Below are 13,546 nucleotides of genomic sequence, written 5' to 3' on the forward strand. Positions count from 1 at the left end.
AGGTAGAGCGGCCACGGAATGAAGCTGAGCTCTCACACTCATCTACAATTTAAGAACGCCTGGAGCTCTTCCTCCACCCTCACCCCTTTAATGAAGCACAGGGGCAGCTGTGCTGTAACTTCTACCTTTACTTTGTTGGGACAGCGCGCAGAAAATGACAAAGAATTAAAAATCGCACGGAATTTATCTCACAAGCACATGTAAACTTACTTCAAAAGGTGCTTCTATATCTGTGAAATTAATCTTAGAAATTCCAAGTGTCGAAAATTTCGACATACGCCCTTGTCCACTGGTGCAATCGTACTTTAACGTTGGACTCCATGATTTATGAATTTTCTGGCTCAAATTAAAAAAGTAAAGCTATTTCTGTAAGAGGCCGTGAAGTCCCATAAGGTTTTGAGACTTCGAGGCTCCTACATTTTCTAGAAAATCGGCTCACAGATGGCGGTGAGGTTGTCAGCCTTGCGCGCTTCCGGCCCCCCTTTACCCCCAGGAACAGTCCTGGTACACATTTTTATTAGGCTTACGTTACGAAACTTGAATTTCGGATTCTCTTTCGTGGTTTTCCTATCCGAATTAGATGAGACGGTGGAGATTGCGCCTTTCGATACAGTGTTAGTTTAACTGCATAGAATGAAGCAGTCTTCTTGGATGTGGCACCGTGCAGATGTGTTGTTAACCGACGTTTCGGAGGAACATATAGCCTCCTCTTCAGGGTATAAGATGGAGGCGATACGTTCCTCCGAAACGTCGGTTAACACCACATCGACACGGTGCCACATCCCAGAAGACTGCCTTTTTCATAATCACCGCCGTGAAAACCTCAAATCCTACATAACTGCATAGAGTTTTTAAATTCTATGTTAGGTGGAACTGTAACTCTTAGCGATCTGTGACAAATTTGAATTAATTTGTTTTTAATATTCTTGTAGTTTAAATGTGAATAATGAGCTATTTAGTTCCCTTTATTAATTTTACAGCAAGCAACAAAAAGCATATGTAGCGTAGTAAGGTTTGAAATGTTGAAAATATGTCAACCGTGAGATCCAGGAACATAACCCTGTACGTCCCATGTTATAATGGACTCGAGTTATGTCCCGATTGGGGGAAAGAATTAAGTCGTGAGTCCGAGATATGACTGCATTTGCAAAACAGTCTTTCTCGTTTATTTGTTCTCTCGATATGAGTGTTTGGTATTCATCAGCAATAGTGACGCCGCGAGAGAATCCGCACAAAGCAACCCACGCCATGTCAGCTGTTAGCCGTCAGCCATCTTGACCACAGCTACATCCGGGCTTCTCTCGAGCTGTCAGCAGTTGAAACTCAGCGTTATCACTGCGAGAGGATGATAAGTCCGTGTTATGCGGAATTGGAACTAACTTCTGGTCATATTTAATGCAGACTTATTTGGTCACAGTGCTAATGGCTATGCTCAGGGCCACGCGGTAGTGTAGTTGGTTGAGGCACTATGCCACAAACCGGAAGGTCGCGGGATCGAATCTCTCTAAGAGATGGACTTTTTTTCTTCAATTTACGTAATCCTTCCAGCCACACTATGACCCGGGGGTCGGCTCAGCCTCTAACAGAAATGAGTACCAGGGATCTTCCTGCAACCGGCGCGTAAGGCTGACAACCTCACCGCCATCTATGAGCCGATTGTCTAGAAAATGTGGGAACCTCAACATCTCACAATCCTATGGGCCTCCACGGCCTGTTACAGAGATAGCTTTACTTTACTTTTATCAGTATATCAGACTGCATAGCCTCGACCGGTATGACGAAAGGTGAAATTGAAATGATTTAGACGCTTCCGTGTTCTGACTGACCACTAAAATCCTTAGTCAGGACTGTCGGTGTTCCGGGCGATTTTCGGATCCAGTACGCCCCCCCCCCCAATAGCAGTCTAGATTGTTAAAACGCGCTTTCCTTGCTGCAGGAACACCATTTGCATTCGCACCATATGTTCAAAATAGAATCTAGTAATTTTATGGTGATGGCATAACAGTTTACGTCACTGTCTGATGATGACGCAAATTGAAAGAGGTTTTGGATAGTTTATTTACTTGTGTAGGAAAGAGACATATACTGACATCCGCCTTGCCCTTGATAGAGCCGCCGAGAAACCGCGGAGCAACAAACAGTAGATCCGGAAAACTGACATCTGTAAGTGATCAACGAATCTGCGTTTTAGTCTCCGTGTTTAGGTACTAGCATCCTGTTGCACCTGGCATTGGAATTTATTAATTTTTGGCTCTTATTTACCGCCCACTATGCAACAGTGTTAAGATTTAAAATTCGTCACAGCACTACATGTTTCGGCCCACTCACCCATCTTCAGGTGCGCTGAAATTGGGGGGAACTGCTGTGCCTTCCGAGCTACTGCGATCGGTGTTTTCATATTTACAGTGTTTCTAGAAGAAGCCAATGTAGTCTCTCCTTCTTTGACCCACGTATTATCGTTTTTGCTATGCCTGTTGGCGGTGTGGATGTTATCATCTTGACAGGCGACGGGCATACCGAAAAATAAGACATTGTGAAGACCGTGACTGAAAACACTGATTGTTATCTGTGAAGTGCAGTCAGTCACGAGTTGTGTACTAAAGTGTCCAATAAATCCAATTACCAATCCAATCCCCGTCTATAGTCACACTCAGTCGTGTGACAGTATAATAAAAATAGTGAGAAAGCGACGCAATCAACTCGTCTCATAAAGTCCCGACGCCTCAGACGTCACAAGCGTAACCTATTTCAACGCGTCCAAAAGAGAATTTCCTGCAATTTCACCTCCGGATGTCGTAACATTTGCCTGTGAAGTACAGTACAGTCTATAAGGAGTTCAACTCTTTAAGGCACTGTGTGCTCCACATAATTCTCACAATAAACAGCGACTGTTTCCCTCAAGGGTATTAACCGGTTGGGCTTTGTAGTGGACACGTAATGTTTCCTGTGAGGTACGGACTGAATTCTTATATAACACATAAATTCCATACCTCAGAGAATTAAGCTCCCCACCTGCAACTTAAACTTAATACCCTTATTCCCTTTCGACCTTATGTTGCTTGTTTTATGATGCTACCAGTGCTCAGACTACGTAGCGTCGGAGGAAGAGGTCAAGTTAATGCTGAATTGAAAATGATTTAGATGGAAGTTACAAGGACACTATTCCGGGATTTGTATATAGGGACTGGCTAAAACCACGAGGAAAAAAGAAACCCAGCCCGGAGAGCAGTTTTCCCTTCAGAGAATCGAATCGAGCTACAAGGGAGAATCGGGGGAGTGGTTGAATAACTCAACATTTTCTTGATCTTGGCACTCGTTGGAGGTGAGTGAGTAGATTCATGCTCCGGCAGCTTTACCCCCGGTGAAAGAGCTCTCGGTGGCCAGTTGGATAGGAGGCTGGGTGGGCCCCAGAGGTGGTCTGAATGATGTGGAGAAGAGAAAAATCTTGACCTTACCGGGATTCGAACTCCGACCCCTCGGTCGTCCAGCCCGTAACCTGTGGCTGTACCGACTACGCTATCTCGGCGCCGTACAGAATAACAGCAACAGCAAGAAGCAGCCAAATAACGAGATTTTCCGAACTGTGTGGTTTAGAAATCGGATTTTATAGTAAGAAGTTACAAGGGCCTCGTATCAAGTCCGGTAATTTCAATTTTGATCGGGGAGTTGGCGCCTCGGCTCTTTGAAGCGCTGTTGCCCCTGCTTTGAGCGCACCAAAGTGTAAGTAATCAAACCGTTTGCCGTGTTACATGCTTCTCTGAACAAAGCGACACACAGATTGGAGCACTAAAATTGGAATCTCTGCTTGGTCACTCATGCTGCCGCATCTCACGAGATTGATGCCACTTCGCTGCCGCATCATGTAAGTCATGACGATGTAATCATTATTTTCCTCGAACCAAGCGACCGTCATTGCATCATTCAGAAAGACTGAATCGTGACGCTGCCGCCGTTAGCACTGGCTCAGAAGAAATTGCATTATAATCATAAATTAATTTGAACATTCCGTCTGACATATTGGAAGCCATGAATAGCCAGTGTAATTTGGTTCACTCTATGTTTTAATCCGTTAAACTACACTGGTAACGATACGTACCATCTGCTTTAACATTAATATTTCCCATACGCTAAGTTATCTCAGAAGATAGTACTCTTCAAGTACCATTTATCCTGACTGAGGGCTTTCATTGGTTTTTCAATGCTTTGAGACAAATGCCTCATATTGTGTAACAACCACTTCATACCACATCATTTCAAATTCAGTGCAGTGATTATCAAATCATTTGACAGTTTAGAGTCCGCACTGCTGACAGCAACATTAAACAACCTATAAATAAGCATATTTGGTCTGTGTCCTGTGTGTTGCAGAGACTGCAGCACTGAAAGGTCTCGATGCCCGAGGCAGCCAGCAGCGCTATCATGGCTGAGGCCCCACAACTGAGCGATGAGCCAGACTTGAGTACATTTGAGAACAAGTCTGGTCTGGCTGAAGACATGAAGTTCCTAGCGAGCATGCCGGAACTCTGTGACGTCACCTTCCTTGTTGGAGACACCAGGGAGCCGGTATGCGCCGTTAAAGCTGTGCTTGCAGCCCGCAGCAGGTGACTTACGTTTTGTTGTTAGACTGTGAGATATGTTGTGTACTTCTGTGCATGTGCATATCACCTGTAAAACGTGTAGGGGCTTGTAAATAATATTTTAAGCCTCCCTAACCTCAAAAGTTCAATCAGACATCCTCAGGACTGGAGGCAGAGTTGACACAAGCACTCCTCCAGACAGTTTTGAAAAGAAAACAGTCCCTACCCATTCCTGTAATTGAAGTCTGCTGCTGAAGTGCATAGCCAATTAGTCTATTTCATTCCATCCAATTCTGTCAGTCTGTCTAATCAGTTAGTCAAATGTTTTGGCAAAGAGTCCAGTCTTTTGGCTAAATAGACTAATCACTTGGATGATTGGTCTCATGTTTTGATCATGCAGTCCAGCCCAGTGAGTCAATCCAATCCAGTGACATGGGCAATCAATCTAGAGTTTTGGCCATGCACTCCAGTCAGACCAGTGCGATCTTTTGGCCACATAGACCACTGACTTTGACAGTCAGTCCAGTGTTTCAGTCACACAGTCAAACATTTTGTTCTGTCTTTGCCATCTATTGATAGGTCAGCATCGAGCATAAAGCTTTTTTTTTTTCTATAGAAGTCTCTGGTTGAATTGCAGAGTTTTTCACAAGATGCTGTACCAGGCTCCAAGTCCTCAGCGCAAGAAGGATCCGCCCCCTAAAGAAAACAAGTTGCGACTCTTCCTCAAGAGGAGCAGCGAGCCACTTCTCAACTTGCAGAATGCCGCCCAGCAGGTGAGATATATCACATCTGTTTTCTCGTAAGACATATTCTTCAGTTTGCACTCAAATGAAGATCTGTGATTCACTGACTCACACCTTGTCCTTGAATGCTCAGAACTGTCTTGTACTCTTCCATTCCCTGATCTGAAATCAAAGATAAAATTCAGTTTTGTCTTAAAATTGGAAAAGTAAGGTAAAGTTGCCCTTGTGCTTAATGAAGCACCAAGTTGTAAAAACAGATGGAGAGTGGAAGTGTAGGCCGACACGTCCATAATCTTGCCACGGAATGGGGATGAGTTCCGTGATGTAACCACCTTAACACGGGGGAACAGTACCCCGGTACCCACTAAACAGTGAGCTGGGTGGTCTGCAGAGCTGGTTTGAATGCTGTTGAGACAAGATACATCTCTTGCCTATGCCAGGAACTGAACCACAATTCCTTTATTGTCCAGCCCATAGCTGTAGTCACTTTATCAACTGAGCTATCCTACCCCCCTTAAAATCAGAATTGAAATAAAAAATTGTGACATTGTAAAACCCCCCAGTTAAAATGTATGACGGAATAAAATGATTTGGTAAAAAAGTAAAGCTATCCCTGTCACAATCTGTGGAGGCCTATGGGTTTGTGAGACATCGAAGCTCCCACATTTTATAGACAGTCAGCTCATGGATCTCAGTGAGGATGTCAGCCTTACATGCTGACTGTCCTTTACACCCAGGAAGATTTCTGATAATCATTTCTGCTAGAGGCTGAGTCGACCCCAGGGCCATAGTATGGCTGGAAAGTTTAGGTGAATTGAAAAATGCAATGACATTGAGGATCGAACACGTGACCCTTACTTGTAGCATAGTGCAACAACCAACTACGCTACCGCGTGCCTCTGGAATAAAGGGATTTACAAGTGCAAAGTGGTCATTTTGATAGCTCTCCAAAATTATTTAATTATTTCCATTGCTAGATTTGTGTATAAGCTAAATAATATACAGGCCAGTCCTCATAATCCTTGTGGCTTCCAAATACTGAGAGAGATCACCCACATGACATTCGGGAGTCAGCATCACCCCTTGCTTTCAGTTCAAGTGCAGATATGTGATTTCTGGCAAGCAAATGATTGGGTTTACATATCTATGCAATTCTGAGCCTTCACAGGCCAACTTCTAATTGTTCTTCAATTACGAACTTCCCGTGGCTATCTCCTACCAACAACTGAACTGAATTCCGATTTCCACATTCACCTATATCCTCTCGGCATTCTTTCACGCACAAACCAAATATTCACTTCACTCCACTCCACTCAACTGAACTGCTGTATGCCGATGAATTCCCATTCTCTTGACTGAACTCTCCTGGTTCGACCTCTCACCTCTTTTCCATGATGGCTTCGTGTCTTTGACTCACAGCTTCTCAGCTACGACTGACTCCTCTGTTATTCTGGAACCTCTTATAATTCTTTGGCACTGATCACATAGAAAACACTCTACTCTGGTGTCAGAATTATTGTCTACCCTAGCAGCTAGTTGTAGCATAGCTCATAGAGAACTCAGTTCCCACTGTTGCATGTTTGCAGGAAAGTGTTTATTGAGCCGTTGCCTAGAAACAGGTTGCTCTATTTTTGCATGCGTGTATTACTTAGCAGTGGCTGTTTATGTGCTCAGCAGTTCTTTCATGGAGTAAATACACCGCAAAATATATATATATATATATATGCTATAAGCTGGAAGGTTGTGGGTTCAATTCCCAATTAGGTCATTGGGTTTTTTTTTGATTTACCTAATCCTTCCAGCTGCACTATGGCCCTCTGGTCAACTCAGCCTCTAACAGAATTGAGTATCAGGAATCTTCTTGGGGTGTAAAGGGCTGTCGGCACATAAGCCTGACAGCCTCACCGCCGTCTGTGAGCTGATTGTCTAGAAAACATGGAACCCTTGATGTTCCACAACTCTATAGGCCTCCAGGGTGTGTTACAGTGATAGCTTTACCTTATCTTTGAAATTAAAGGTAAAATCTATCTCTGTAAGAGGCCATGGAGGCCCATATAGGCTTTGAAATATCGGGACTCCCACATTTTGTGGACAATCAGCTCACAGATGGCGGTGAGGCCAGCCTTATGCTCGAGCCATCCTCTACCCTCAGGAAGATTCACGTAATCTGTATTGTAGCATTTGATGATATTTTCACGTGTTGGGTATGTCACGCAACAAATAACTTTACGTGGGTCTTGGATTTAGCGAATCTTTATTGTGCTTCACTTATACACTCGCACACTTTACAATTACTATCACGTGCAGTATCACAATTACTGCTTCCACTATATCTCAGCGAATACTAGACTGCCTTTGATGGCGGCTTTCTCCAGACTGACTCGTTACCGCGGAAGTGCATTATTCCTGCTGGTTCAACAATCTGTTGCATAGGAAGTGCAGTATTTCCCGTTGTTACTCAACGACAATTCATTACTACGATTTGTCACTGCGGGAACTCCACAGTTTCCACCTATTCGTCGCCATGGAAGTGTGCATTCCGATTGTAGCGGTTGTCGCAGTGATGGACATAAGATAACGCGTCACATTATTGCAACAACAGTATGAAGGTACAGTAAAGCTATCTGAGTACTTGATTAATCACAGTGCCCGTGATGTGACCTGAATGCTGTGCAGAAGAGAATAATCTCATGCCTCTTCTAGGAATCAGACCTAGGTCATCCAGCCTGTAGCCAGTCATGTGACTGATATAGTGGTCATGCAGGCAACTGCAAAATGGAGAATAGTAATTTGGAAGGATTGTTTTTGGATGCTGGAATGCTGTTAGAAGTGGAAGGGACATGCTTTCATTCAGATAATGGGAAAGGAGAGTACAAGATACATTTCATGTATTGAACTTTCTTTCACAGACAGCTTTGAAGAATATATGCAGTGCTTTTGGCAGAAATGTGGATGTTTTAATTTGCTGGCACATGTATTTAATATCTGTTTTTCATTTCGTTGCAGATTTGGATAAGTTGCTAATTTTCTTTCTTTGTGCATTTAATGTAACAATTTGTATTTACATTTGTTGAGCAGATTGTTTTGTTTGTCCATTTGATGCAACAGTTTTCACATAGGTTTGTGGAGCATATTATTTTTGGTGCACTTAGTATAACAATTTTTATGTACATTATTGAGCACATAATCTGTAACTTTATGCCTTAGTAGATTTACAACTAGTTCATGAAAACTATATTATTTCTAGGTGATGTATGCATTTAATTTGTTTGCTTTGTCTGTACATTTCAGTGGATATCCAAGACCAACTTACGAAATTGAAGCCAGAACATTTAAATACAATTTCTGGTCCTGTAATTTATACAATCTTTGTATCTGATTTAATTCTTGGCTAAGGTTTCGGTTATTCACAAATTTGAATGGGCCATGTAGTCTACAAGACTATGCAGAGTCATGTCCCAGAAAACAGCATTCCTGATAGTCACTGCCATGAGTACCCCAGCTCTGAGATCTTAAATTTCATTTGTTCATGTTTCATGAATATACTATCAGTAGCTCACATGATCCAGTGTTGAATTGGAGATGATTTGTGAATAAAGAATTTTAAAGGATATGAAAGGAGACTGTCATGGTCTAATTTAGGCTGATTCTAAAGGGATCTGACGATGGTGTATAATACTCAGAGTTATTGGAGTTTTGGACTTTGTCCATCATCCGGTGTTCTTTACTAGAAAACGTTTCAGAAACTGGACCTGTTTCCATCCTCAGGTGAGGGGCAGAGGGAGACACCTAATCTGTTGGGTCCCTTAGAAAGTGCTAACCTCAAATGCTAGAGGTTAGCTCTTTCTAAGGAACCCAACAGAGTGTCTCTCTCCAACCTCACCTGAGGACAGAAGCAAATCCAGTTTCCAAAACATGTTTTCTAGTTTCTAGAATACGGGATGATGGACAAAGTCCAGAAACCCAGTAATTCTGACTAATTTAAGTTACAACCCCAGAATATGCGCTGGATGAATTGAGGGTTACTATGAAAGACTCAGTCAGTAGAACAAGTCTCCCAGCTGGAATTTTGTGCCCTTACCCCCTGACTGTGGAGAGCAGCAGACATGTATAGTGACTATTCTGATGCTTCAGTGTACGTCACACCTTCCCTTCTAGTTCATTCAGTTTCTTATCACATCCTCAGTTGGCACAGAATCATTGAATGGCCTGCAAATTATTCTAATCCCTGTCACAGTAGTTCTGTATTTTCACAAAAATAATTTGATCGCCACTCATTTCTTTAATATTTATATGTGAAAATCAAGAATTGTTTCCTTTTACTCATTACCTATGAAGCACTGAGGGATATTCTGTTGTAGGAATTAGAATTTTGCCTGTGGTTCTGTATGGGTGTAAAACTTGGGTCTCTGACATTAAGGGAGGAACACAGACTGAAAGTGTTTGAGAACGGGTGCTGAGGAGAATATCTGGATCGAAGAGAGATGAAGCAATGGGAGGTTGGAGAAAACTGCATAATGAGGAGCTTCTTAAGTTGTACTCTTCTCCAAGCATAATTAGAATGATCAAGTCAAGGATGATGAGGTGGGCAGGGCATGTAGCATGAATGGGGGAGAAGAGGAATGCATATAGGATATTGGTGGAAAAATCAAAATGAAAGAGACCACTGAGAAGACCAAGGCATAGGTTGGTGGACAATATTAAAATGGATCTTAATGGAGAGCCATTAGAGAGATAGGATGGGATGGTATGGATTGGATTGATCTGGCTGAGGATAGGGACCAGTGGAGGGCTCTTGTGAACACTATAATGAACCTTCGGGTTCCATAAAATTCTGGAAAATTCTTGAGTAGCTGCACAATTGGTGGCTTCTCAAGAAGTGCTCAGCTCCATGAGTAAGTAAGTATGGAACTCACTCAGTTCACAGTAAAGGAGTTGATGAGTCAGCCTCTGAGTGAGTCAGTCAGTGAATCAGTGAGTGGGTTAGGCAGTGAGGGAGTCTGTTACTTTCACATTGTGTCTTCTGGGATATGAAAATGTGTAGTGAGATGGGTACCAATTTTTCAGCCATCTACTGCTCTGAAAACATAAGCAGTATGTTATGGAATGCTGTTGCAGGCTTACCATACTGCATGGTGTTATAACCTAGAAAATCATGATATGAATCATCACTGCTATAAAAATGTCAAATCTTGGAATTTATTAATTAATAAAATCTAGTGTTATAATGGCGGTGACTAGAAAGATGACTTTTCTTGCACATGACACTGTGTACACTCGGAGTTCTCTTCTGTGCTGAAGATGGAGGCAGGTTCCTTCAGAATATAGGTCACTTTGTACCATACTTCATGGTGTCACATGCCAGACAACAGTAATGTTTGTAGCCACCACTGTGAGGACCTCAAATCTCATTTAAAAGAATTAATTTCAATTTACTTTTCTAAAACTTTTGTGAAATTTATAATGGCTTATGTTCACAGGTTGGTTTGTATATCATTGTTGATATATTGTAGTTTATGCTTATTAACTGTTTATTATTTTCATGTTGCTTTGTTTTATAGTGTGGTGCTTGGCTTTCATTAAGTACTGTGATTAAATAAACTCACCTTTTCTCTCAAACAGTATGCAGCACTAAGTGACACTTTTTACCTTACAAGTATCAAGATACAAGCTTCATCATTTTCAACGTATTGTTATTATTGCACTTCATTATCAGCTGATGCACTTCAAGATTCACATTGCAACAAGGGTACCAGTTGATATGCTTTAAGATACATGCAGCCTCATTTTAGTCTCTTTTCTTTAAAATTCCATGTTCAAAAAATGGTCATAGTGATTACTTCTGGTATAATTTTAATAGACACTTATAAACATTTATTTAATGCTTTGAACCATGCAGCTCATCTACATCACACTTAAACTTCAGTTCCTCCTTCACAGAGAACATATCATGTCTCTACAACAGAGACAAACCAGCTAATGTTCGTTGAGGAGGAAATGTCTCTTTACTGCTAGAATCACATGAAACACACAAATAATTCTATGGATCAAGTGATGAGTTTCCTAACATCAAAGCAGGTGCTACGTGAAGTTACCACTATGGCTTAAAGAGTTAAATTTGTCAATGAAGGAAAATGTTGAACTCATTGGCACTGGTTGAACATGAAATTCTTACAAATGCAAATTAAAAACATAGTAACTAATAATGCTAATCTATGAGAACTGTGGTGACAGTGGACTCAGTGAAATGGGAATGTGAATAATTTAAGTTTCTACGTGTAAAATGGCTGTATGGACGAGCACAATTTTTTACCTCAGATTTGGGAATTTTGAGCTGATAAGCAGATAAACTGAGAGCGCTGTGATGTAAAAGTTATCAATTGGCATTCGTAACCAATGTGACTGTATGAATGAGGTGAGAATAATTCGGTGGTTTTTCTGTTATGTGTAATCATAGTAAACAGACCATCATCTGTGGGCTCTCCCACTTAAACGTCCAGTACTTCCCACTGCATTCCTTATTGTTCGGCTGATACCAAATGTTTTTGCCTATGCAGGATTATGTTTTTCCAAAGGAGAATAAAGCGCTGATGTTGGTATTCCTGCTACTTCAGTGTGTACCAGTTTCTGAAATATTGTTTTTGAAAAATTTTAGTCACTGGACCAGGTCCAGGGACCAAGATTAGCTTTTTCTGATGGGCCCAGCTGAGGAGGGCCATTTTCTACCTTACACCTAATGATGGAAACAGACCCAGTTTCTGAAACACTTTGCTAGAAAAAACTAAAGGTGATGGATGATTTTCAAAATAATAATCATATTTTTCCTTGTGTTTCAATAATTATTCAGGATATAAACAAATGTTCCAAACAAAAGCTGTGTATCTTAATGAAAACTGCATTTTATATTATGTAACAAGAACTCAAATGATGATCTGCATTTGAAAAAACGATAAAGTTTGATTTGTTCTTCTGATGTGGAACAGATTCAAATCCACATGACAACTTTAATATATACCTACAGTACCAAATTTCATTGAAACTGAGTGAGTGGTACATAGAGATGAGTGGCCAGATTCATAGGATGGCTACTATACACATTTAGTACGAGGCATATGCTTCCTAGTGCTGCTCTCATAATTGCATTGAAGAATAAAATCCCTGCCTTCTAGGGATAAAACCACCGCCTTCTTGTCCATAGTCAGTCATTTTATTGACTCAGCAATCCTGACTCCATACAAACTCAGAGTTGTACATTTTGAAAGCAATAGAACTTCGTACAATGAATTTGTCTCTGTATTTCCACATGCATATACTTCTGGCTAAAATGCAACTTTATTTCCTCCTCTTTGCCACATATTTGAGCCTTACCCAGCCATCATCAGACAACTGTTTATCTTGCTGAAACCGAATGCTGTTAGAAGCAACAACAACAATTCCTGATTTTCAAACCTATACTAAACACAGGGTATGTATGTATGTATGTATGTATGTATGGAGCCATAACAAGCACTATGCATGTCATATTGACATTACATTTTGGAAAAATATAGTAGTTAAAGATCCTCCACTGCTCTTAAGATAGCAGTCTAGGCAGCATTCAGGGCTGAGTACCATGAGTAATAAACACAAGGAAATAAACTAGATATACGTTTACAATATTATATTTAAGCATCCTGTTGCGCTCTACACGATAAATGATACAAACTCCGTCCTAAGTACACGTAGTACAGACAAGCAGCGGCACCCACACAAGAAGACTACATTAAATAACACCTGTACAGTGTGAAAACAAGAACTAGCCGCTCCAGCACTTAGACATAGGGCGAGTAACCCTAAGAATTTTAAATTTTAAATTTAAAATTTAGAGAAAATTTTAAAAGGTTTTAAAAACATCATAACTAAAGATTTTTAGAGTGCTACTACAAGAATATCAAATTTGACGTGTGCAACATAATCTACATACCAGACACATATCAACGATGTAGATGTTGATAATACGAAGAATGTGACATGGTGTTTTTAAATGTTAAATTTTAGACTGGGTTCAGTGTGGCAGCAACGTTAAGAGTATACACCTGATGATGGCCGATAGAGGCCGAAACATGTAGTGTAGAAAGAACAAGATCAAGGACATATAATATATATTGTTTGCACTTAGGACGGAGTTTGTATCATTTACAGATATACGTAGTTAGATGATCGTGTGTCACATTTCAGTGCAGATAG

The 13,546-nt window shown here is 41.1% G+C and overlaps 1 protein-coding gene across 4 annotated transcripts in view; it reads left to right on the forward strand.

Annotated features, from left to right (window-relative positions):
* Window positions 1-13,546, forward strand: part of LOC111865599 (serine-enriched protein) — a 52,273-nt gene that overhangs the window by 13,790 nt on the left and 24,937 nt on the right. For all 4 annotated transcript variants that reach the window (XM_033751888.1, XM_023853768.2, XM_023853770.2 and 1 more), the window contains exons 2-3: window positions 4,369-4,601; window positions 5,215-5,350. In XM_033751888.1, coding sequence (XP_033607779.1) covers window positions 4,393-4,601; window positions 5,215-5,350 — 345 coding nt within the window. In that variant the 5' untranslated portion in view covers window positions 4,369-4,392. The remainder of the gene's footprint in view (window positions 1-4,368; window positions 4,602-5,214; window positions 5,351-13,546) is intronic.

Source organism: Cryptotermes secundus, unplaced genomic scaffold, assembly GCF_002891405.2.
Source record: "Cryptotermes secundus unplaced genomic scaffold, Csec_1.0 scaffold1443, whole genome shotgun sequence".
Lineage (NCBI taxonomy): Eukaryota > Metazoa > Arthropoda > Insecta > Blattodea > Kalotermitidae > Cryptotermes > Cryptotermes secundus.